The 24,432-nt window shown below is 59.1% G+C and overlaps 2 protein-coding genes across 12 annotated transcripts; both read right to left on the bottom strand.

Moving 5' to 3' along the window:
• Positions 1–553: 553 nt before the first annotated feature.
• Positions 554–5,309, bottom strand: C2H8orf58 (chromosome 2 C8orf58 homolog). Of its 7 annotated transcripts, XM_021698944.1 has the most exons (7): positions 5,056–5,309; positions 3,394–3,905; positions 2,863–3,042; positions 2,660–2,777; positions 2,412–2,524; positions 2,082–2,188; positions 554–1,558 (listed from the first exon to the last, which is right to left on the bottom strand). In XM_021698944.1, the coding sequence occupies exons 1-7, from the start codon at positions 5,102–5,104 to the stop codon at positions 1,447–1,449; spliced, it is 1,191 nt and encodes a 396-aa protein (XP_021554619.1). In that variant the 5' UTR covers positions 5,105–5,309; the 3' UTR covers positions 554–1,446. The 7 variants fall into 7 exon arrangements, with proteins under 7 accessions (XP_021554619.1, XP_021554617.1, XP_021554620.1 ...); XM_021698942.1 differs by lacking the exon at positions 5,056–5,309 and having other exon boundaries at positions 3,394–4,523; XM_021698945.1 differs by lacking the exon at positions 5,056–5,309 and having other exon boundaries at positions 2,082–2,164; positions 3,394–4,523.
• A 5,440-nt stretch (positions 5,310–10,749) lies between these two features.
• PDLIM2 (PDZ and LIM domain 2) lies at positions 10,750–24,135 on the bottom strand. 5 transcript variants are annotated; one of them, XM_021698870.2, is made up of 11 exons: positions 23,837–24,134; positions 23,503–23,627; positions 22,283–22,377; positions 21,436–21,587; positions 18,540–18,609; positions 18,273–18,424; positions 18,034–18,112; positions 14,361–14,443; positions 13,967–14,112; positions 12,347–12,464; positions 10,750–11,324 (listed from the first exon to the last, which is right to left on the bottom strand). In XM_021698870.2, the coding sequence occupies exons 3-11, from the start codon at positions 22,373–22,375 to the stop codon at positions 11,147–11,149; spliced, it is 1,071 nt and encodes a 356-aa protein (XP_021554545.1). In that variant the 5' UTR covers positions 22,376–22,377; positions 23,503–23,627; positions 23,837–24,134; the 3' UTR covers positions 10,750–11,146. The 5 variants fall into 5 exon arrangements, with proteins under 5 accessions (XP_021554545.1, XP_021554547.1, XP_021554549.1 ...); XM_021698872.2 differs by having other exon boundaries at positions 23,852–24,134; XM_021698874.2 differs by lacking the exon at positions 23,503–23,627 and having other exon boundaries at positions 22,283–22,400; positions 23,837–24,135.
• Between the last annotated feature and the right edge of the window lie 297 nt (positions 24,136–24,432).

Below are 24,432 nucleotides of genomic sequence, written 5' to 3'. Positions count from 1 at the left end.
ACACCGGGCCTCATTCTGGCAGACCCCAGGGCTGCAGCCCCAAGAGAAGCAGCCCCTCCTGACTGAAGGAGCAGAGTGCCTGATCAGTGGCCATTTCTAGGAGACATTCCTGTCTGACTCAAGCCAATGACTTCATCCCTAGCCCGGCCCTTCCATTGACACCCCCCCACCCCCCACACACACCCATCCCCTCCCATCCTCTGGATATCTGCAGGAGACTAAGCTTTTCCCCTTTCTCAATTAGCAAAGAGCTAGGAACACTACATGCTGTAATAAATAAACCACAATATTTTGGTAGACATTTACAATGTTCTCAGAAACATTTTCTTTAGTCCTCACAACCCTGGAAAATAAGGTCAGGCATTAGTGCCCTAATTCTCAGATATGAAACCTAAGAGTTGAGTGAAATGACATGTTTCAAGTCTTGCCACTAATCACTGGCCCTTTGTCTGCATTAGCCACTCCAGGCCTCCTTTATCCTCTGGCCTTCCCATCATCCCTTCAGTTTGGCCTCCTTCCAACCCCATGCCCTCCCCCTTCCTATTCATGTAACATTCACAATGCGCTTCAAGACAGTTTAATCTCATTTTATCTTCATAATAAGACTGTGAGGTAGGTAGGGCAGGTATCATTAAACCATTTGGGAGATTAAGTAGGAAGCTATGGCTCAGAAAAGTTAAGGGGTTTTTGTCAAGGTCTAAAAGCTAGTATGTCTCTGGTTTCTGCTCTGATATGTAAAGGTTATTAGGGACCAAAGCAGCTGAAGACAGACCTTGAAGCTCACTCTGCTTTTCTCCATGTTGTCCCTGACCCTTCCATTCCAGGTTTGGTCTTCAGGGGCTCTGTTTCACAGGCAAGACTCCATGCAGAGGCACCCAAAATAGGAGCCCCGCCCCGCCCGTCCTGGGGCTACCCATGAAGGTATGAGAAGGAAAGCAGGACTCCAAATCAGTAACTGCCCACTGAGGAATGAAGTTCAGTTCCATCCTTTCGCAGTTACCTCACCCAGAAGACCAACCCTTTGAGTGCATGATTCAGAAGAAACGGTTGTATCCAGCCAGTTCACAACAGTGACAGACTCACAGAGATACACGTATCATTTTGCACAAATACACATCTGTGACACGCTAGGCCCCAGGAGATCACCATGCCAAACATGTTCCATGGACTCCTGATAAATAAGTTAGTTCACATTGACTAGGCCCAGGGATTTCTGGCAACCAGCAAGGAGCCCGGGGGCTGCCGCACCTTGGGGCCTCTCAGGGAACCAGGACTCCTCTTCCAGGCTGCCCAGAGGAGAAAGATCCAGCCCTCTCCTCAGAGAGAAGGGTGAGCATCAGCAGCTTTTCCTGGCAGTGCCCAGAAGCAGCAACAGGGCAAAGGGCGAGGAAGAAGACTTCACTGCACACACCCCCACGCAGGGTCACATCCCTGCACCAGGAGGTCTCAGCATACAGAAAGGTTTTTTGCTCGTTGCTTCTTAACCACAAATGATGGCATAAAGGTCTTCCGGAGGGGCTGGCATGGAGGTCTTTCAGGGACGCCCCTTGACTCAATCCTGTGGAAAAGAAAAGATAGCTTTAGGCTAGGAGGAGGAAACGAAGGCAGCAATGGCCCCAGAGTTGATGGAACACTGTGTATCTGCCGCGGGGAGCCTGGGGACATCGACATAGTGCTTCCTATCCCCATATTACCCCCCATCACCTACTGTGGAATCCTTTGTGTCCCAACCTTGCTCTCCCAGCAAATCTGGGAGGTGGCCTAAGGTTCAGCTGTGAGGGGTGAGGGCTTGCTGGATGGGCATGAGGGGGTTTCCCATGCTCTGGTCCTGGCTCTGCCATGGACTCACCACGCAGGTAGCCTCAGGAAAGCAATTTCCTTCCCCAGTCTAATCCCCAGCCTCCTCCCCTGTAAACGGGATGCTTTAACTACCTTCTGTTTCTTCCTGCTCCCTCTCCAAGACTATCTACGTCTCTCAGATTTCCAAGGGACCAAAAAAACACAACTGGCCCTACAATCTCAGCATCCTGGTTCATCAGGCTCCTCCTCTGCCCTCACCTGGGCTGGGCTCCAGGACTCACCTAGGGGCAGGGCCATCAAGAGGGGCAGGGGACTCAGGGTGTTTCGGGCTCCTCCAACGGATCCGGTTGAGCAGGACCTTGACCTTGTTCCAGTGGGAGAGATCCCGCTGAGCAGAGGGTGAGGGGATCACCACAGAGCTCCTCCCCACAACATGCCCCTGACCAAGCTGCCAGAGCCAGCGGGCAGCACAGCCAGGACAAGTCACCTGCTCCAATCAGGAATTCTGTCACTTTCCCAGCGTTCCTGGCCTTCACGTTGTGTACACATCCCAACCACCCCACAGCCCCACTCCATTCTGTCCCCTGCCTCCACACATACCCAGCACCTACCTTGTGTCCCTGGGAGGATGGAAAGATGTGAGCGGGCTCTGCAGCAGCCTCTAACAGCACGGGAGGGTTGACACCGGGCAGCCCTACCTTTAGGGGCGCAGCTGATTTTGCCCCTTCAGAAAGAGAATCAGATTACCCTGGCCAGAAGCAGGAAGCCACCCATCAAGCCCAGGGCTCACTGGGTCTGCCGGGGGAGGAGGGCAGCCCTGGGCAGGTAAGACACAGAGGGAAACACGACTGCCCCTCACCTGTCTCCTGCATCTGGCTGGGCAGTCCGTGCACCTCACGGCCTGGGGCACGAGAAGGTGGCGGTGAGGGGGCCAGGGTGGGCTTCCCCGCCTCCTCCTCTTCCTCCGCTTCAGGATCCTGTGCACAGGACAGACGGGCACTCAAGACCTGACTCGAGGGCTGGTTCCGGGGGTCCCAGCCCTCCTCTGCCGCCCCCACTCACCTGGCCCCTGCTGGCCTGCCGGCCCTGCGGCTCACTCACCCATGGGGGCCTCTGGGTCTGCAGCTGCAAGTAGAGCTGCTGGAGCCTTGCCATCTGCTCCAGCACCAGGCACAGGTGTTCCAGGTAGCGGAGACCCTGCCCTGGGAGACAGGCCCGGGCTTCAGGCCCCAGGCCCCCCGCCTGTGGGACAGAGTGAGGTAGGGGGGCCCTTCGGAACTCAAGCAGGCTCCCAACCTGGGCAGCCAGCCGATGGGAGCAGAGGGGCCAGGGAGAGGAGGCACACACCCCCGACTGGCCTCCCAGTACCCAGCCGGGCATGCTGTCAGGCCGGCCCCCATCCTGCCCACCTCCACACAGCTGGGAGTGGGCTGAGGCGAGAACAACCCGTCAATTAGCGGCAAGGAACGCCCCACCCCAAGAGAGTTCCAAGGAGAACAAGTCAGTGAGGCCCCACCAGCCAGCAACCCATCCCTCCGTGTAAAAAGGCCATTTCCATCCCACTCTTGACCCAGCTTGAGAGCTGACACTCACCACCTCTGCTTCTTCCAGGCCTGCCTCCAGGTCAGTTTCTGCCTCAGTGGCCTCCTGTTCCCCGGCTCCAAAAAGGGGCATTTCACATTCAGGCTCGCTGGGGGACTTCAGGGAGCGGGGGCGTTGTGACATACTGGCAGGGGAAGTCGGGAGCTGGCGGGACCGCTCCAGCACCTGCTCCAGCTTACGGTTGGCCAGAAGCCGGCCTAGGTGGGCAGGAGGCTCCGTGGAAGCAAGGGCCAGGGGCTCAGGGCTCCCTGTGGGCTCAAAGTCCAGAGAGTCCTGAGAAAGGCCCGGTGAGGTGGCCAGGAGGCTGTCCCCAACCACCATCTCCACTCCTGAGTCCCGTGAGGCCAGTTTGAGAAGTGGCTCCTGCCTCCTGAGACCTCTCAGCGGGCCATCTCCCTTCCAGGAGTCCAGCGAGCCACCTTGAGCAGCGTCCGGGATCCGTCGGTAGGTGCTGCTGACTCCAGGTACTACACAACCGTGTGCCAAGTCCTCACCAACCCCATCTGCAAGGACAGTCAGCATCAGGCTGGGCTGGCTGCCCCTAACGCCCCCAGCGATCCTGGCAACTAGCAGCATTCCCCAGGGAGGAGTGTCCTGGGCCGACGCGAAGGGAGGAGTCGGGGTGGAGAGCCACAGCCCCGCCCAGATCTCTCCCCATCCCTGGCTGCGAGAAGCTAGCACGGGTTCCCTTCACAAGCGGTCTTTGTTGCCGATCACAGACCCCCCGGATTTGGCCTGTGTGGTAGGCAAAACCGTGTAGGGCATATTCACCAGCTCCTTGGATGGCCTAGCCTCCTTTGAGGGGGTTGCTGCTCTCTTCTTGTGCTAAGGAGCCTAGGGTCAGCCTGAGAGCTCCAAGTCCTGAATGGGGAGCCTCAGTCTCTCCAACTACTCCCCACGGGGCAGTAGGACTGTGACCCTTTGGCCTCGGGGAAACGGGGAGGGGCACAAAGAAGGAAGCTTGGGGTCCAAACTAGCATCAGGATGCAAGATGAAGTCCCTCCGGGAGCTGCTGGGGGAGGGTAATAGAAATAAGAATAGCTATAAGCGCTGCGCTCTTCTGTTCTTTTAAATGAGAAATAGTGAAGATTTGGTGGAGAGTTGGGGACGGGGCGGGGGGGTGTAGGAGGAGAAGCAGCGCTAGCTCCCGAAGACTGTACCCCCTGCGCCAGGCCCTACCCACACGCTGGATCCCCAGCTGTAAAACTGATGCACAAACTAGTGCGGGAGAGGATGGAGGGCTGCCGCCGTCTCACCGCCGGCCACGCCGCGGAGCTGGGGGCCAGGCCAGGCCCCCCCTGGCCAAAGAAGCCAGCCAGGAAGTCTCCTTCGGGAAGGGATCCGCCGCCGCGGAGGGGGCTTTTGGACCTGCCGGCGAGGGCAAGGGCTGGGCGAAGGGTCCACACCGGGAATTAAGAGGGAAGTGGAGCCGGGGGGAAGTGGGATGGAAGGTGGTGGCTGGTTTAACGCCCAAACCCAGAGGGTCTCCAAAGCGCACGGCGCCATCACTCAGCCCGTCGGAAGGGAGGCGGCGAGGTTCGGGCGCCCCGGGCGGGGTGTACGGGCTGGGACGGGGAGCGCAGACCGGGGCTCGGCACGGGAGTCGGCTCCAGAGCGGCAGGCCCCGGCCGACCTGGGGGGTGGGCGACTCACCCCGGCCGCCGAGCGGCTCCACGGCGAAGACGCGCCGCCGGCCCAGCATGGCCCCGCTCCCGGCCCCGACGCGGCGCCCCGGCCGCGGCCGCAGCAGCCGGCCCGCGATCCCGGGCCAGCGTTCCCCCGCCGCTGTCTGTCGGGCGGCTTCACACGCGCGTCCGTCCCCGGCTGGGCGCGGCCCGCGGACCCTCCCGGCGGGGAGCGAGGGGAAGGGGGGGAGGGGCGCGCAGGTGTGCGGGCAGCAGGGGGCGGGGGCGCGCCCGGAGCGGCCGCGGGGGGCGGGGGCGGGGCTTGGGAGCCGGGACGCGCGGGGCGCGCCGGGGAGCCGGGAAAAGGCCTCGATCCGCCGTCCTTCGGGCTCCGGGCAGCCCAGCGCTCCCGCCGCCGGCCGAGGAGCGGAGACCCCCGCCTACGGACGCTGTCAGGCTCGAGGTGCGGGGTTACCCGGCACCCCCCCCCTCCCGGTTCACATGCTGGTCTGTCTTCCTGCCGCCGAAATGCAGCCGGGGGATGGGGGTGGAGGGTCGGCGGGGACTGGACGGGAGCGCGGAAGGAAATGGAGCCCCACGTGCTGGCTGCGGGAAGAGCGCTGACCGGGACAAGGTTGTCCCTGCGCTCCCAGCTGTGTGCCTGGGGCAAGGCACTCAGCCACTCAGAAAGCTGACGCGATGGAAGGGGGAAGTGATCCCTGTCCACATGGAAATCCTTTCCAACAACTGTAGAGCGCCTTGCGTCCTGGGCTAGATCTGAATCCCCTCCTCGTCCCATATGTCTTCCTCAGCCGAGCACCCTAAAGCTGGGGCTTGGGGGTGGGGGGCTTCAGGATCTGGGGAAGTGAGCCAGGGGGACAGGGAAGCAGCCTGGAGGCGGTGGAAGCATAAATACTTCCCTGTCCCCACCCCAATCGTCTTTTGGTCCTGAGATTCCACCATCCCTCACCCTCAAAGTCTCCTAGCCTAAAAGGAGGCTAGGTGCCCAAGCAGCTGCTGAAGGGAACACAGCCTGGTGACCAGGGGGGCTGCTGGCCTCTAAGGAAACCTCATCCTCCTGAGGAAGGTGACAGGGCTGGAAAAATCCCAGCAGGACCCAAATCCCTTGGAGGCAGATAAGGGAGCTGGTGGACGTGCAAACTTGCACCTGAGCCTCCGGGGGAGGGGCTGGAGCTGGAGCCCTTGGAAGGAAGTGGCCCTTAACTGGGAGGGGAGAAAACAGTCTGCCCACCCTCTTCTGCTCCTTGCTCCTTCAGACCCTTCCGCCAACACCTTCCTTACACAAGAGCCTTATCAGAGAGCCGCAAACTATAAGATTCTAACTGTATAATATGGGGAAACTGAGGCCTGTAGCCAAGGCTGGAGAAAGAATGAGAGCCTAGTGTCTGAATTACCTGCCATCTCTTAACACCTTGATTTTCAGGCTAAGCCCTTCCCTGCCAGGCATAGGTCCTCTGGGCTGCGCCCTCTTAACCCAATCCTCCTAGACAGCAACCCCACTCCATTCCTCTTTCCCAGATATAGACAGGGAAACAGAAGGCAGGGCCTGGCAGGAACTGCTTTATGCTTGTCCAACAGGATGTGTGGCACCAAACCCCACAGGCAGTGTCAGACCCCACCCCAGCCCTCCCTAGGTAGGAGGGTTGGAGGGCTGGCCTATCAGGTGGCTTCCTTCCTCCAAAGTGAGAGGGTGGGGAGGTAAAGGGAGGGAACCTCTGCCTGATCTTGCCCTGAATTTGGAGAATGTGGGGCCAGATTCCAAGCAGTCTCCCTGGTAACTCTGGGGCAGGAATGCATCTGGAACAGGAAGCCCAGCCAGCAGGAATGCAGTGTCTCAGCACAAGGCTTTGTGTGGGCTCAAAAGAACCCACACACCGCCCCCCCCAACACACGCCCAAGCACACTCCCTTCCAGGCCACGTGCCTGGGCCTCCCCGCCATGCAGATATGCCTGAGCCCTCACGGTGATGGGGATCCCTCATGGGGGCCACACACTTCCCTCCTGTCTGCCTTCTGAAGCCCTGACTGGAGCAGCTCTGTGACCACCCAGAGGGCTCTGTACCCCTGCATGACCACCTCCCACCCTGCCTCCTACCAGAGGAGAATCCATTCCCTTCAAGCGGTGCGTGAAGGAGTGGCAAGGGCCGCTCAGCCACCCCCTCGATGCCCACCTGACAGGTGAGCGGCTGCCCTGAGTTCCTGAGACACACAGTGGCTGAGCAGAGTCATCCCTAGGCTGAGGCAAGGATGCCCAGCTGCCCCTCAATCTCCGTGGGGAAGTCCCAGCTTCAGGAAGCACATTTCCTGCAAGCTCAGCACTGAGCTAGGCCCTGTGGGAGGAAGGGCAAAGCCAAGAGGCTGGGGGCAGCTCCTGCCAGAATAGAGATGGCTGGGAGCCATGGTGACCTACCTTGTGGCCGGGAAGGCAGCCTCTCGTGATGGAGGGGCAAAAGCCCCCCACCCCAAACCAGAAATGCGGGATTCAGACTCCAGGTTCCACTGCCAGCCCCTCCCCTTACCAGCTCAGAGTCCTTGGCTACTCATACTCCCTGTCCACGGGTTCTTCATTTATAGAACAAGGAGGATAACAGTACCTACCTCAGAATTGTGAGGATTAAAGCACTTAACACATCTGTATGTTAGAATTATCTAGCCACGTAACTTTGGGAATGTCACCTTCCCATCTCTAACTGAAGGGGGCTATATTAGATGCTCTCTCGGGGAACTTCCAACTTGAATCTGTCCTCATTTCTGAAGTTTTTCCCCCAGATGCAGAAAAAAGTGAAGAGGGCACAGCACTGGACAAATTGCTGTCTTAAAATTAGGTGGTCTCCCCCCGCCACTGTACTATGTCTGGGTCATGGGGGTGGGCGCTCAGAGCTGGCTTGGGGTGGGGTTGAGGCCGGGGGTAAAAGATCAAAGACTGCCCCCAGCCTTCTCCTCTGACCAGTGGGTTTGGCTAGTAACTGCATCTTCCCCAGTTTGCTCCCAAGCTGGGGCTGGCTGTGTAGCTGCAGAGTGCTCTGAAACCCTCCAGCCGCGGAAGGAGAGCTGCCTGCCACAACTAAACAGGTGGATTTCAGCTTGTACCCATCCAGCCTTGGAAAGGCATTCAGCAACTCTCTGGCATACCCCTTTCACAAGGGTCTCCACTCCACATCTGTTCTCCTCTACTCCTTAGAACACTGCTGGCCCACCAAGCTTTGTTACAGGTGAGGATCTGACCATGTTAATATTCCCACCCCCCTTTTCCAACCTGTCACTTCCCTGCTTAAAATGTTCAAAATGTTCCCAGAGCCTCAAGGTGAAGTTCAAACCATTTCTTCTGGCATTCAAGGCTCCCATCTCCCTTTCCAGTCTTCTCTTGGTACATCCTTTAGCCACTGCCCTAAACTGAGCATCCCGCCCGCACTCACCCCCATCTGTCGGCATTTGTCTGCTGCACCTGTCCAAGTCCTGTTCATCCTTACACACAGATGCCCTCTGCTCTGTACTCACAGGGCACGCCTGTATGTCCCACATTAGCTCTTGGCACTCGTGGCCATGTACTATGATTTCATTCATGCCAGCTCAGTTGCTGCCACTTGACCATTACGTTCAGGAAAGCATGAAAAAATGCTACATTCTTCTGTGTTCTCACTGTGCCAGGACCCGGTATTTACAGGGGGGTGACTGCCCCTTTTGCAGGCATTCTCCCCTGTCGTGGGCTACACCTGACAGTAGGTGGCGCCAAGGAGGCCATCCCATTGCGGACCAGGTGTTCTGGCCTGCAGTACTCCTGAGCCACCGAAAGCCTTGATCTTCTCTGTGAAAATAAAAGCAGCCATCCAGGCAAAAGGTGAGACAATTATGTCAGGGTGTGAATTATATCAACAGGTGCCCAGGGAGCCAACACAAACAGTCTCCACCAAGATTCCTTCCAAAAAGCCAGACAGCACAGTCTCTGAAGTCCAGCTTTGATCTCTTCTGTGAAAATAAAGCTGAGGCTGTGGCCCATTCTTCAGGCTGGGGGGCGGGGTGGGTCTGGAGCACCCAGCAGCACCCATGCACCTTTCTGAAATGTCCTCTGGGATTAGGACTGGGGTGGTGGGTGAATCAAGCCCTAAATCTGGTAGGGGACCTGCCCCCTGCCTCAATTCCAACATACCTAAGGGCAGACACGCCTAGCACTGGTCACCCATCCTTTTTGGTTTTGGTTTTGGTTTTCAAATCAACTAGCAGTGAACCAGCAGGGTCTCCCAGGGAAGGGGCACACAGAAAACCCTGGCTTGGAGGTGAGGCCCTTGGTGGGTGGTGGTCCCTCAGGGTGGGGGGCTCCCCTGGCATGTCCTTCCCAGGCAAGGCTAACCTGCAGCCTGTCCAAGGTTCTTTCTGGTGATTCTCTTTCTCAGATGGGTGCAGACAGCCTTGGCCAAGTGCAGGACGTACTCTAGATGTTGCCCCCTCTCCTGCCTACTGGCTCATCTGGGTAGGTCATCTGGGCTGGCAGCAATCACCCCAAGTACAGCAAGGAGCACAGAGTGCCAGCCCAGCCAGTGCCAGGGGAGCACAAGTCTGTCTCCCTGAGCCGGGCCTGGACAGAATGGACATCTGGGCCTGCTTCCTGTTTCTCTGCTGCCCACCCTCCAGCACCCCTCCGCCTCTCCCTGCTCCCAGTGAGAAACTCATGCTCTAAAGAACCAAGGGTTATCCCAGTAAAACTGGCATCTTTATAAGAGTCCAGGAGGTGGGGCGCCTGTGTGGCTCAGTTGGTTAAGTGCTTGCCTTCGGCTCAGGTCATGATCTCGGGGTCCTGGGATCGAGCCCCACATAGAGTCCCCCATCAGGCTCCCTGCTCAATGGGGAGCCTGCTTCTCTCTCTGCCTCTGCCCCTCCTCGTGCTCATCCACATCAGCAAGTGTTTGTGCTCTCTCTCTCTCTCAAATAAATAAAATCTTTAAAAAGAAGATTTTATTTATTTATTTGTCAGAGAGAGAGAGAGAGACAGAGAGGGCACACAAGCAGGAGCAGGGGCAGAGGCAGAGGGAGAAGCAGGCTCCCCGCTGAGCAGAGAGCCCAATGTGGGGCTCGATCCCAGGACCCTGGGATCATGACCTGAGCCGAAGGCAGACGCTTAACGACTGAGCCACCCAGGTGCCCATAAATAAATAAAATCTTTAAAATAAATAAATAAAAGGGTCCAGGAGGGGCGCCTGGCTAGCTCAATTAGTGGAGCATGCAACTCTTAATCTTGGGGTTGTAAGTTCCAGCCCCACATCAGATGTAGAGAGACTTAAAAATAAAATATTTTTTAAAAAAGAGAGGAGGGTGTCCAGAAAGAGCACAACCTTCCATTAAAAGAAACAAGCCTCGGGCGCCTGGGTGGCTCAGTTGGTTAAGCGACTGCCTTCGGCTCAGGTCATGATCCTGGAGTCCCGGGATCGAGTCCCGCATCGGGCTACCTGCTCGGCAGGGGGTCTGCTTCTCCCTCTCCCGCTCCCCCCTCTTGTGCTCTTTCTCTCTCTCACTCTCTCTCTCAAATAAATAAATAAAATCTTTAAAAAAAAAAAAAAAAAGAAAGAAACAAGCCTCTTCAGTAGGGGTTTGTGGAAGGGGGGAAATAAAGGGGGAAAAAATATGTCAGTAAAGACTTTCTACCCAGTGGTAGAGAGAAACTCATCCCCAGGGGCCAGGGCAGGGAAGGAGAGGAAAGATCTACTTTGTTTTGTCCATGTATATATATTTATAGAGCTCATATGTTGAAAACTTTACAGAGTGAATACCTTTCGCCTATGACCACCCCTCTCTTTCTACATATTTCTCTCTGTGTCCCAACCTGCTTAACCCCTGTTGCACAAAGATATCCAATGCGGTGCCCACCACCGACTTTGGTGCCCGGCCTGTCCTGCAGGGGGAAGTGAGAGTATCTAGCACAGGCCTGGGCCGGCGAAGCCGTCCTCATGCACAGCCCAGGACAGGTCCCAGGCCCTGGCCGCACCTAGCGTGGAGGAAGGGGCCCCACCACCCACCACCACCCTTCCATGCCAACTTGCTATTGGCATGGCCCTGGCACAGAGGTGTCCACAGAGTCGAGGGCGGGCTAAGAGCACAGCCAGGTGCTCAGGCCTGGGAGCTGAGGGTGGGGGGCGAGGAGTAGCGCTGGCGGGCATGCTTCTCACAGTACAGCTCGTCCCCCACCCAGAAGTGCCCGCGCATCTTCAGGTTCAGCCCGCAGTCTGCGCAGGTGTAGCAGCCCGGGTGGCGGTAGCGCCCCTCCTGGATGCGTACAGCGTGGTTCCTGCAGGGGGCGATGGAGAGGGCGGCGCCGTCAGCCTGGGGGGTTGCGTGGAGGCGGGGCGACCGGCAGGACCGCCGCCCGTCTCGTTCCCAGGGAGCCTAGTTCCCAGCCCAGATTCAGGGAAGATCCCCAAATTTCAGACCCTGACTCCCCGAGCCTTCCTTCAGGGCTCTCGCTTCAATAACCCCCCAACCCCCACCCCCAGGACCTCTAATTTAAAAAAAAAAAAAGTCATTTCTCCTTTACACGAAGGCAGATAAACTCCATCCTGAATTTTCTGGGTTGTTAATAGAGCAGTGGTCCCAGGTACAAGGACCCACAGCATCGCATTCCCTGGGGACAAGTTGGAAAAATGGAAGCTCTGGGGTGTGGGCCAGCAATCCCTCTGACGGGTCCCGGGGAGCTCCGCAGCTGCTCTTTGAGGACCACCCCATGCGCGTCTGCACAGCAGGCACGGGGAGTACCCCATTCTGCAGGCGACACTAAAGCCCGCAGACGCTAAGGGATTTGCCTCAAGTGAGTCATCTGACCGTTAGCACTGCGTGCAAGACATCTACGGCAGGGGGAGTGGGCTTTCAGCGATTTGCCGGAGAATCCGGCTGCATTCTAATGCCACCCACGGAGAAAAATGAATCTACCTCTGGAAAATCCATCCCTTTCCAAAGGGGGGAGGGAAGAGCAACATTTTCCAGAAGGAAAATGCCTCATCTAGAGGCAGATCTCCAGAGGCTTTGAGATTACTGGAGAGAAATCAGAAGCAGTAGCATTTCTTCCTCCTCCTCCGAGGGCGAAAGAAATGAGGAAGGAGGAGATGCCGCGGGAAGAAGCCAGCAGGGCACTGTGAGAAGCCTGAAAATACGGCACAAGACCCCCTCCCACAGCCGCACCGCGGCACGCCCCCCCCCCCAGGGGCCCTGACTGGTTGCTCTCCGCAGAGCCCTCCTGAGGGCACCCCTCCTCCCCCCCACCCCCATCCCCCGCCCTGCCGGGGCGTGCCTGCCTCCCGGGCTGCCCACACTCACACAATGCTGCTGCTGCACCTCTCACACGTGTGGAGCTTGGGCGGGGTGGCCGGGGCCCTGGAGGTGGGCAGGGAGGACTGGGGGCTCAGCTGACTGGGCAGGAAGGCAGGCGTGCCACCTGGGAGGGGTGGGGCAGACAGACACACTGGAGCGCGGGGCCGGGGGCGGCGGCCGGGCAGGCCACGCTCACTCCTCCGGCACAGCTCTGAGGAGACCCCCGAAAGGTGCGCTTGCACATGACCTCTAAGGGGCCACCGGGTGTGAGGCAGGTGGTCAGGGACGAAGGGAGTGATGGCGGCCGCTCCTTGGCCGAGGCCGAGGTAGCCCACGCTGCGGCAGCCTAGGAGTGTCTGTGCTGTGTCCACACACCCCACCAAGCAGGCGTTTCCCCTCGGGATCCAGTCAAGATGACATTAATTAGAAGACGGCAATGATAGATAATAGTAGCCCCACAATACCTTTACTCGGTTTTCAAAGGGCTTTTCTGGGCACCGTTGCAGGTGAGCCTCGGAACGACACCGCTGTTACTGGGCAGCCAAGGACTCCAAGGCTCCAGCGGTGAAGTCACGGGCTGTCTGCGCTCCCCCCACCCCACCGCCTCTCCCTGGGCCCTGTCCGGGGGGCCCACCAAGGCCGCGGGGTCACGAGGGACAGGACTTGCTCCCTGCCCCCTGACCCCAGTGAACACCCCAGGAGCTGGTGTCAGGGTTGAAACCGGCCACCAGGTATTGTACTGGTGAGGCAGCTGACCCAGTGCGCCCGCCTGTCCCATCGTCTGCCTCCCTGAGACCACTGCCAGGCCAGGCCTCCTCGCCCCTCCCCTGCACTAGGCAGTGCCCCCAACACACACACACAGCACCACTGCACCCCGACCACCACCGGGGCAGCTGTGCAGGCCTGTCCGCCCCGATCAACAGTTCCTCAAGGGCCGACAGGTGCCGGACTGCCCTCAGCTCCCACACTCGGCACACCACAGCCCATCAGACAAGCACAGGAAATGTCTGTCGATTGAACAACTGAATGGCTCGCGAGAGCCCGTACCTCTCTTCTTGCTCACTCCAGCATCGGCCTGGCATTATTTAACGGGCCCTCCTGGGTTAGGGCACTCCTCCGCCTGGCACATGAGACCCCACAGCTAGGACTCAACCTCCAAGACCAGGCCCCGCTACTTCTTGCTCCCACACCAAAGCCCTCCGGGTGCCAGCCACCGCAGGCCACGGTGCTCCCCGCCACCATCTCCCCCCCTCAACTCCCTCCCCAGTGCCGTCTCTGAGGCTCGAACTCCCTGCCGCCATCTTAAGGCTGTTTGTTAAAGTCTTGATCTTTCTTCAAGAGTCCAGTCAAATTCATCTTCCTCCATGAAGCCCTCCCTGGGGACCCAGCCCCCACGGGCCCTACCCCCCACCTTTATCATTCCCTTGACACTTTCCTGATCCCAGCCAGCACCTCTGGGTGCACCCTTATAACTCCTACCAGATTGAAAGCTCCTTTAGTGCAGGGACTTCCCCTTGGTGCCTACTCCTGTGATGAGCACTTAAGAAATACCAGTTCAATATCACGTCCAGTCAGGGGTGTCCTGCCATAACCTACTTCCTACACTCAAACCGCCCAGGGGCTCACCTCTCTCCTCAGCCTCCAGGGCTTCCTGCAAGAGCCGAAAGGAGCTGGATTGCCGGGGCGCGACCCGTGCCTCACGATTCTCCTGCAGCATCTTGTAGACTTCTGAGTCCTCTTCCAGAAGGCGACTTCCCCCTTCTGAGTCCACACTGCGGGGACAGGAGGCAGCCAGGAGTGAGGGTCCCTCCTGGGTATGAGGACCAGCATGGGTGCAGGGAAAGAGTGCCCTAGGGGAAAGGATTCTGGGGGGGATTCAGAGGAGAGCCACCTGGGTTTAAAGCAGCCGGGACCCCCCCACTCCCCACCGCCCCCATCCCTCCTCTCTGGACAGCCTGTCTGTCTCCTAACCTCCCAGGCCCTCCCGGATTCCACCCCACCCTCCAGCGCCCACTGCTACCTGAGCCTGGGGCTGGAGGAACGCCGACCCGGGGAAGGCGGCAGCACCAGCACAGCTGAGTCGCCGGCGCGGGGGAGGCTGGCCTGCGGGACAGAGAGGCACCAGGGGAGGAGTCAGCGGATCGAGCCTGTGGCCTGCACAGCCGTCCGGGCTGCCGAGCCAAGCCCGGCTGTTCCCCAGGCCCAACACCAGAGGGCTCCCAGCTGCCGCTGACCAGCAGGCCCTGGGCGGGGGGGGGGGGCCCAGCACCCCAGCCCTGGCCTTCGGGTACCAGGGACTGCTCCTGCTCAGTCCCAGAAGGGGAGAGTGGCCAGCCCGCATTATGGAAGTGTAATGGTTCTGCAAGGAGATGGGGCAAGGGGCAGAAGGGCAGAGAGGAAGCAAGCAGATCCTTTCGCAGTGAGGAGAAGGAAGCACAAGGGATGGAGTGAGGGGCCCAAGACCCCTCTTAGGGTCAGGGCTGGGGCTGCACGAGGGGCCTCTCTCCTACACACGCTTCCTCTCCTGAGAGGGCCCAGGTCTCCTGGCTGCCCTGGAGGTCTGGTTCTGCCCCAGGGAGTCTTGGGGGTGGGCAGGCCCATTTTGGACCCACAGCCCAGCAGCGCGCCCCCTCTCCAGGGGTGCATCCATCTTGGGCTCTTTACACTTGCCGTCTGTGTGGAAATGTCGCCTCCAACCTCACTGTGCTCCACCTTCTGGCCTGTGCACCCACCCGTCCTACCCTGCCTCCTCTCCATTGCCAGCCCCCACGGAGAGGGTACGTCAGAACAACCAGACAGGCCACAGTGCACCGGGCTGAGGGCACGGTTCTCTGGAAGGCCAAAGTCCCTCAATTTTAAGAGTCAAAGTCAGGGACAAAGTACGGGGTCAAATGACAGAACTGCATGCATTTTTCAGCTAAAAACAGAAACTTGAGGGTTTTGAGAAGAGAGCCCTTGACCCTCACTCTTCTTCCACCAGTCTACATCCCTCTTGCTCTTGGTGCCACGTGGTCCGCTGTCAGATGGTAAGACGCTTTCCTCAAGAAGGGCCGTCAGCACCAGGTACTCAAGAACCACGGCCCTCGCGCCGTCAGCGGCCGGGCTATGCCCGGAACAGGGCAGTGACTAGCGGGGAGGGCGGCCCAAATCCACCCCGGCTCTCTTTGCAAGCCAAGTCCTCGTGCCAGCCAGAGGGAGGGGTGCTGTCTTCACGTCCCATCTGCTTACCAAGGCGTGGGCCTACCCAGAGGTGGCAGCTTCCAGTTTCCAGAAGGGCCCCATAAAGGCTGGTGGGGTCCTGTGCCTGCAGTTCAGGAGCCAGCAGCAAGGCCACGGCCACAGCAGGCCGGGGTGGGGGCACCTCACCTACAGCCACCTCTAACCCCCTTCCTCCTGCCAGATCACCGTGCCCTGGTGGAGAGGAGCTCAACTCCCTCATTGGGAGCAGCTCTGCCTTTCTCCTTCCTCCCTCCCAGTCAGCTAGGGACACCTGCCCTCGCAGAAGGAACCTTTCACCCCCAAGTCCAGAGAAGCGGCTCACCTGCCCCCCAAGAGCTCATGTGTAGCCAACACCTCTCAAACTGTGTTCTGGTGAACACAGGGATGTTAATAAGTGTGTGGCAGGTGTGTGTGTGGGGGGGGGCGGAAATGCCAGGAGAAATTCTGTAGTTAAATAAGTTTAGGAAATTAATAAAATTAAATATATTTCTCATGGGACTTCTTAGAGCCTTTAAGGTGCTAAAAGTACACAGTGGCTCCCAAGAGGGAGGTGTGGGATCTGGTGACTCCCACACCATCTGACCACAGCCTCATTCAGAGACCAGAATGCAAGCTTCATTGGGTTAGGAATTTCTGTTTATCCACCAGTGCATCCCCAGAGACTAGAAGGGTGCCTGACACAAAGCAGCTGCTCAGCAAAAGTTTGTTGAAGGAATGACCACGGTCCTCAGGCCAAAGAAGGGAACTCGGAGCATGGGGACTGACTGTGAGGTCCAGAGAGAGAAAGAGGGGGTTACCCAAGGTTAGATGGTAGAGGTGGGACTACCCCAAGTCTCCCTGCCACCCAGCCCAGGGCTCCTGTTTACACTACATGGGTGGTCCTCGAATCTTTGCATCATGTCCCCAAGGGCTCCTTAAAACACAGATTGTGCCCCTGCTCCACACCCTTACCCTTGCATCTGATTCAGTAAGTCCAGGCTGGGACCTGAGAATGTGCATTTCTAACAGGTTCGAGGTATTGCTGCTGGCTTGGGAGCCACTCCCTGTACCACCAGCATCTCCCCTTTGCCCAAGTTTGGGAACCACAAGGAAGAAGGCCAAGATGGATGGACCCTCTCCAGCCATGCCCTGGGCCAAGCGCATTCCCAGCTGGTCTCAGCCCAAAGATCTCCCAGAGGAGCCCCTCCCCACCCCCACCCAGGCCCAAACATGCCAGGTCTTGCTTGTACGCTGCTTTCCCATCTCCCTGGCTTATCATTCTCTAATCTAAACCCTACCCAGTCCTACCTCGGACTCCAGCAAAATTCCTGACAAAGCCTTCTCAGGCCACCAGGCCCACACTCATCTTTCCCCTCCCAGAATGCCTCCTGCTTTCATAATTAAGACCACACTGTTTAGCTCTTAATTGTTCCCAAACTGCTTTACATGCTTGTCTTATCTCCCCAACTACGCTTTAAATTCTTTAAAGACGGGGATCTTATCGAATGCATCTCTATGCCTACATTGCCCGGCAGGCCACTGAGTGGGCCCACAAGGAGTCACTGGTGAACTCATACTGTGCAGCCCCCACAGGAGCCCTCTCCTTCCTTCCCCAGAGCCCCAGTTTCTAATGCTCTTCCCCAGCCATCTCCAAAGGCTCTGCTTTCTGGAATGCAAAATCAACCGGAGGTAGGATTCCAGCAGCTGGGCCTCATCCCCTTCACCCCAAAGGCTGGACATGCCCCCCCAACTCTGCCCCCAGCAGCTGTGGCCCAGGACTGTTGGCGGCCTCACTCCCTCACTTCCTCACTCCTGCCCTTAGAGAGAAATAACACCAAGGCGGGGGGGGGGGGGGGGGGCGGTCCCCAGGGTGTAAAAGGGCCCCGGGGGGGGGGGGGGGGGGGGGGGGACGGCAACAGGTCGACAGTGGGACCTGGTCGGGTGGGGGGGGCGGTGGGCAGTGTGGAAGGTTGTCCAGGGTAGAAGGGCAGGGAGGAGGGCAGACAGAAAGTAAGCCAAGTGCAACTTGAGGCAGAACCGCAGTCCCACTGGTGGTTCTCTGGGCTGAGTCAGAGGAGGAGGAAGGGGGATGGGGTGATGGGAGTTGGGGGCGGGTATGGGGTTTGGAATGGGGAGGAATGTGTTCAAGAGATGCAGCCAGAGCCAAAGGGAACCATCCCAACAACAGCAGCAAAACTATTTCAGCCCTGACCCAAGAGAAACACTCAGGAAGGGAGGACGCTAGCAGGAGGGGGGAGGTGGCGAGTGGGAGGACAGGAGGTAGACGGCCACCTGGGACTGGCCAGGCAGGCTTGGGGCACAGTAAGCATGGCCCACCAGCAGACACAGTGGCCTCCGGGCTCCGGGGAGGGGTATGCTTGTTGCTGGAGATGGAGGTGCTGGCTGCCCCAGGGGGACCCGCCCTCTGCAGCCCCACGGGGGCCACTGGCACCCTGGCCGGATGGGAGGCTCTCTCCTCCCCCCAGGCATCTCACCTGGCGGCTTCCAGGGCAGCCCCCGTAGGAGAAGCGGTCAGCAGCAGTGGGTCCCGGGGAGTGTGCCAGGCTCTGGAAACTGAAATGTGGGAAACGGACGGTGTGTGTGCCAGGTGTCCCAACCAGCCTGCCTCAGGGACACAGAGGGTGCCCTCAGGCTCCCCTAAACCCAGCTACTGAGACTGAGAGGCCTGTTCTGGACCCTGTTGCCATCATGCCCCCCCGCTCCCCGCGCTCACCTGCGGCTGACCACAGCCTCTCCAGGGAGGGCATGTGGGCTGCTGGGGGACAGGGTAGAGAAGGGGTTGCCTGGCTGGGGGCTGGAGGACACGGGGCTGGAGCAGGAAGACCGCAGGGAGGACTGGCTGTCCGTGTGCGTCCTCATGGAGCCCTGCGGAGAGAAGGGCTGGGAAGGGAGCACCCACCCCCATCCCCTACCGGCCCTGTCCCTCAGGGCTCCCCTCAATTCAGGGTGCTGGAGTTCCCAGCAGGAGGCACCATCCTACCTGGAAGCGAGTCACCAGCACTTCCACAGAGCTTTCCCCATTGGTCTGCCTGGGGGAAGCAGCCCGGGACCTGAGGAGAGGCCAGAGGGAGGCAGGTGACAGGAGTCCAGGAACCCCGCTCACCTGACAGGGGCTGCAGATTTCAGCTGTTCCCACAACAGATTCTCAAGACTCGTAAAATGTTCAAGACATGTGGACATCAGGTTGTCAACTTTCAACTTGGCCAAGTTCAAAACAAACAACTATTATTAATATCCACCATCATTTCTCAAAGGAATGGACAGTTTAGCCTCAATATGAAGAATGGACACAATTTCATAAATTCAATTTTATTAAAAACTCACAGTATCCCCTGTCTTTTTTTTTTTTTTTTAAGATTTTTCATTTATTTGGGGCGCCTGCGTGGCTCAGTCGTTGGGCATCTGCCTTCGGCTCAGGTCATGATCCCAGGGTTCTGGGATCGAGCCCCGCATCAGGCTCCCTGCTCCACAGGAAACCTGCTTCTCCCTCTCCCACTCCCCCTGCTTGTGTTCCCTCTCTCGCTGTGTCTCTCTCTGTCAAATAAATAACTAAAATCTTTAAAAAAAAAATTTTTTTTTTCATTTATTTACTTGAGAGAGCATGAAAGGGCACGAGCTGGGGAGTAGGGCAGTGGGAAAGGGAGAAGCAGACTCCTTGATCAGTGTGGAGCCCAGACATGGGGCTCGATCCCAGGACCCCGAGATCATGACCTAAGCCAAAGTCAGATACTTAACCAACTGAGCCACCCAGGCGCCCCTCTTTTTTTTTTTTTTTTAAGTAATCTCTATGCTAAACATGGGGCTCAAACTCAAGACCCAGGGATGAAGTCTTATATGCTCCACCAGCTGAGCCAGCCAGGCATCCCTCTTTTTATTTCTTTTTTTAAATTTTTTTTCTTCTTCTTTTTCTCAAAGATTTTATTTATCTATTTGATAGAGACACAGTGAGAGAGGGAACACAAGCAGGGGGAGTGGGAGAAGCAGGCCTCCCGCTGAGCGGAGAGCCCAATGTGGGGCTCGATCCCACGCCCTGGGATCATGCCCTGAGCCGAAGGCAGACGCTTATTGAATGATCCATCCAGGCGCCCCCCTCTTTTTATTACTTTTTCTTCTTTCTCTTTTCTTCTTTTTTTGGGCATTTCATCTAGACTTTGTCATTGGTCAGCATCAGTTTATAGATCGATTCTGGGGGAGATTGCTGATTTCATATAAATAATCCTTTATCTTTCACGCACGGAGAAACTGAAGCCCAGAGAGAGAAAGGGAGTTTCCTAAAGTCCAACAGTGGCCGGGCCCGCTGTGCACTCTCCTCTGCCCGGCCAGAGGCTGTCCCCCACCAGCTTTGCTGCTAATGGCTCGAATATCTTTGAGAGGGTCATTCCTGGTCCCTTCTGAAGGCTTCTCCTCCATAAAACAAAGGGTGAAGCCTGTCTCCCCCCGCCCCCACACCATCCTGCAGGACCTAGAGAGCCAAGGCAACAAGCAGGCCCAGCTCCCCACCAATCATCAAGGTAGCCAGCAAAAGATGTGCCCCCCACCTCAGCTCCCCGGGGACCCCCCCCCTCCAAGGCCCTTCCCGCTGGAGTCTTGAACAGGAGGCCTTTGGAGGTCTGGGACTAACTGAGGGTGAAGAAAGAGCCTGCCATGTCCCAACCCCACTACACCATTCCTGGATCTCTGGCCACTTCTAGAGAGGTCAACAAGAACTGCAGTCACCACACACCACACCACCAGCCTCAGCCTCCCCAAGGAGGCGTGTGGGGCCAGAGTGAAAGGAGCTTGGGCTTTGGCTCCAGTCCAGAGCACTGTTTCCTGCCAGAGTTTCTGGGTGCTCCTGTAGAGGAGACTGGGAGGGTTTAGGAGCAGCCCAGACAAAAAGAAGAGGCAGGGAATCTTGACCTGCCCAACATGGAGCTGGAAACCTGGAGGGACTTGGTCAGGCCCATTCCCTGATGGCACTGGGTCCCTCTAAAAGGAGCCTACAGGAGGTGATGGAGTGAGCAGCTCCCTGCCCCTCCACCACCCCACTCTGCAGTCCCTTGTAGATTTTGGTTCCCTTCCCAGATGCCTTGAGGTACTCTCCACCCTCCTCCTCTGGGTCCCACTCCTGCAAACACTCACAAGCCTGAGTGGCATGAGGGAGTCACTAAAGAAGCCAAGGCCATGAGAGCATCATGGGAGCCAGCTTCTATGGCACTGTGGGATGGTAGGGGTGAAGAGAGGGCAAGGAGCCAGGGCCCAGAGAGGGGAGGGGATGGCAGAGAGGCAGGAGGTACCTGACTCAGGTTCAAGGCCCGCCCAGAGGGTTCTCCTGGCTGGGGGATCTCCCAGCATTCCTGCCCTGTGACTCACTTTGGTGCTCCACCCCAGGGAGCCACCTGTTCCCACCCCCACCCCCAACCCAGGCCTCCTGGCTGAAAACCCAAGTCTGGGAATCTGCCTTCACCTGCACAGCCCAGAGAGGCAATGGCGGGGGAGCCCCTAAACTCCTCAAACCACCCCCCAGGATCTGAACAAAGGCCATTCCCTCTTGGAGGCAGGGGCCCAGGAGACCCAGCCTAAGGCACACCTTTCCCCTCTTCAACTCACTTCATGCCCAGACCCTGTACCCTGCACACTTGGGAACCAGTCAAACCCGGGCTTCCAGGTGGTTGATGCCAGACTGCCCTGCCCATGGCTGCATGCCCGGCCAGCACAGGGATACCCCTCAGCCCATCCTGCTACAGCTCCAGAGCCTGGACCTTCTCAAACATGAGCCAAAAAGGCCCAGGAAGGCCAGGTTGGGGCTGAGGGCAGGGGGTGAGGGCAGCCACTGTGCAGCAGGCTGGCAGAGGGGAGAAGAATGCTGGCAGGCCCAGCAGAGGTGGGGGGCCTACCGGTCTAGCTGCAGCCGCAGGGGTGAGGGGCTATGGCGGATCTTGCTCTGGGCCTCAGCATGAAGCATGCCCTCAGCGCTCTCCCCGTTGATGGCCAGGATAATGTCGCCAGGCCGGAGGTCAGCAGCCTCAGCCTTGCCCCTCTCAGTTACCTGCAGGGGATGAGGAACAAGTGGTCTGAGATACGCCTGCTCAGACAGTGATGACATTCCTATAGGGATAGAGGATAGGGGTTTCTCTCTGTCCTGCCAAGAAACACAGCAGCAGGTTTGAACCAGGCTGGCCCGTGTCCCCCTTTGTCTCCCTGCCCAGCAGTGTCTGCCCAGCTCATCAGCTAATCCCCTCCCAGAGCTGGAGTGGAACCATGCCCCTCACCCCAGCACTGGAACCCTCACAGAGCCTCCTGAAGAAATGGCAGGATTTCAGGGGCTGTGCTTGGAAATCCTTCTGGATAGAGAGCCCTGCCCTTGCAAAGCACACCATACAGGTAGCTGCCGCGTGAATGCTCCCTGGCCTGGGCCTGGGTCAAGAGGACACTACCAAGGACTTGGGGCTCCTGTTCTAGTAACCCTCCCAAGTGGCCGCCAGCACGTATAGGGTTGGTGACCAAGGAGAAAAGAGCAGGCCCTGTACTTGGCCCAGCTCCCTTTCATTCCCTAGAAGTCTGTTCCCAAAGTGGTCACCACATCCCCATGGCAATGGAGTCCCTGTCCTCCCCAGGCTAACACTCCCAGAAGCAGGCCTTCTGACTCCAGAATAAAAAAAGAAAGGTACCTGTGGAGACCAGGTAGACAGGGTAGACCCTAACTCTGGGGGTACCTCCTTAGCTCCTGGAACTAGCCCTTACCTTGGTCACCATGATGGGCGTGTGGAAATCCCTGCCCCCAGTGATCCGGAAGCCCCAGGGCCCTGGCCCCACCACATCCACCGTCAGTGCCATATCTGAGGAAGAAGGGACAGAGATCCTGTAAGGTGGTAGAAGAAGCAAAAGAGAGAGGATGACAGGTCCAGGGAGCAGCCAGTTAGGGGCTGGGGAGGGGGTGAGGGGGAGGGTAGAGGAAGTGACTAACTCCCTCCTTCAACCTCCCACCCCGGTTTCACTTCCCCCCACCCTGGGAAGCCATGACTCTGAGTTCCCCCTTCATCGCCATGGTCTTCAGCAGCGCAGCTCCCAGAAGGCAGGCCGTTAGGGTGCCTCACAGGGCCTTGCTGGATGGAGACCAGGCGGGCAGGGGCTGGAGGTGGTAGGAGATGTCACCGTTTCCTGCCCCCCCCCCCCCGCCCCGGGCAAGTCTAAGTCCCATCAGTGCTTGCTTCCTGTCCCCAAAACTGACTGCACAAGGTACTTCCTCCCCACTCTGGGGGAGGGCACCACTCTGGGAACAGGAGTGACAGCAAACAAGGGGGTGATGCCACCAAAGACTGTTCAAATAGTTGGCTGGGTGGACACTGGACCAGGGTCTTCAGAGGGGCCTCTGGGCTGCCTGCCTGGCCCCTGGCAATGCGGTCCAGGTAGGCAAGACTAGGCTTCCCACCTCCCCCAGGGGCCTGCTGCCCTCTGAACAGCCCCAGCCAGAAGGACGGGCTCATCTGCCAAGCTGGGCACACCCACCCCCTGGCAATGGCTAGCAGGGCGAGCTGACTGATGCTGCCTGCTAGCTGGGGCCGCAGGTCTCCCATCCACGGCCCCCTCCGCTGGGCAAGGGAGTGTCCTTGCAGACCCAGCCCTGGTAGGATTTCCTGAGCCTCTAGTTATGGAGTCAGGAGCCAACCCAGGCAGGAAGCTGTAATGCCAGCCCTGGGCCACCACCCTGCCCAGCACCCACCCCAGGGGCTGCCCCTGGGGAGGCCCAGAGACTGCAAGTGCTGTGGGAATCTATCAAGGACACTAGGGCCACTTCCCGTGTTTAAGAGCCTGGGGAGAGGGCGCCCAAGCAAGAAGAGCTGTCTGCCCTCTCCCTGGTCCTTGGCTTCGCCTTTTGCCCAGGCCTAGCCCCTGTCCCTGCCCAGGTCCCCCAGGTCCCCAGGCCGGCGCTGGCGGTTCACAGAGGCTTTGGATTCTCAGACCTTTGAGCCGGCCGGTGGACTCCGCGCCCTGGGCCGCGGGGAGGTGCCCAGCCCGTCGGCCCGCCCGGCTCTCCCAGTTCTGGCTCCTTCTACGCTCCGAGGCCAAAGTACCCGCGGGCTGGGTGCTGGAGGAGGAGAGCCCGGGATCAGGAAAGCCCAGCACGCAGGGGGCGCCGGCCTCCAGGCGAGGCTGCAGGGACGGGGGCCGTGGGCGGAGGAAAGAGCCGGGGCGCCGAGAGCAGCGCAGAGGGGGCGCGGGCGCGCAGAGCTGCGAGGTCCCTGGACCCGGGAAGGTCGCCGGCCGTGCGGACGGTGCGCAGGTGGGCGCGCTCACCTGGCTCCCGCTCACCTGGCTCCCGCTCACCCGTCGGGCTGGGCGGCCAGACCCGGGAGGGAAGGGAAGGAGGGAGGGTGAGGAGACACCGCCGCTGCCGCCGCCGCCGCCGCCGTCTGCCCGACTCTGGGGAGAGCCCGCCCGGGGCTCCAGGACCTGCCTCCGCCCATGTGATCCCGGGGCCGCCCCTGCCACCGCCCCTGGCCCGGGAGGCCGCCTCCTCCGCGCAGCCCAGCCCCGGCGCTGCCACCTGGCCCGCGCCCTGCTGGGGTGCGCGGGGGCTTCTCTCCCTAGAGCCCCCTAGAGGCTGCGGTCGTCCTCCCCGAGGTGCCCTTCTCCCGACTGCTCCGGGAGGCCCTGGGAGGCGTTCCGGTGACGGGTCGCGAGCCCCACTGCGCGGACAGCAGAGGCTGTCGCCCCCTGAAGCTCTCCCAGGCCGGCCGCGCCCACCCGCCTTCACAGGGGCCCTGGAGCAACGCCCCCCCACACACACACACCCCGGGCCCGGGCGGGGGAGGGCCTGCTGGGCCTGTCTGCGGTGCGCCTGGCTCCTCCGCCCACTCCCGGCTCCGACTCCGCGGCTGGCGCGGACGCGG

This window comes from Neomonachus schauinslandi, chromosome 2 (genome assembly GCF_002201575.2).
Source record: "Neomonachus schauinslandi chromosome 2, ASM220157v2, whole genome shotgun sequence".
Classification (NCBI taxonomy): Eukaryota; Metazoa; Chordata; class Mammalia; order Carnivora; family Phocidae; genus Neomonachus; species Neomonachus schauinslandi.
Note: the sequence above shows the minus strand (reverse complement) of the source record. Positions and strands in the feature narration are given on the sequence as shown.

What these genes read in the sequence shown, in the direction of transcription:
- C2H8orf58 (XM_021698942.1), bottom strand. Translation starts at nt 3,978, where the DNA reads ATGCTGCTAGTTGCCAGGATCGCTGGGGGCGTTAGGGGCAGCCAGCCC. An exon ending in GGCAGGCCAGCAGGGGCCAG is followed by an intron (nt 2,778 to 2,862) that starts GTGAGTGGGGGC and finishes TCCTGTGCACAG; the next exon opens with GATCCTGAAGCGGAGGAAGA. An exon ending in CTTGATGGCCCTGCCCCTAG is followed by an intron (nt 1,559 to 2,081) that starts GTGAGTCCTGGA and finishes TCTTTTCCACAG; the next exon opens with GATTGAGTCAAGGGGCGTCC.
- PDLIM2 (XM_021698874.2), bottom strand. Translation starts at nt 22,375, where the DNA reads ATGGCACTGACGGTGGATGTGGTGGGGCCAGGGCCCTGGGGCTTCCGG. An exon ending in GAGGCTGTGGTCAGCCGCAG is followed by an intron (nt 18,113 to 18,272) that starts GTGAGCGCGGGG and finishes CCCACATTTCAG; the next exon opens with TTTCCAGAGCCTGGCACACT. An exon ending in CCTGGAGGCTGAGGAGAGAG is followed by an intron (nt 12,465 to 13,966) that starts GTGAGCCCCTGG and finishes CACCCCTCCCAG; the next exon opens with GTGGCACGCCTGCCTTCCTG.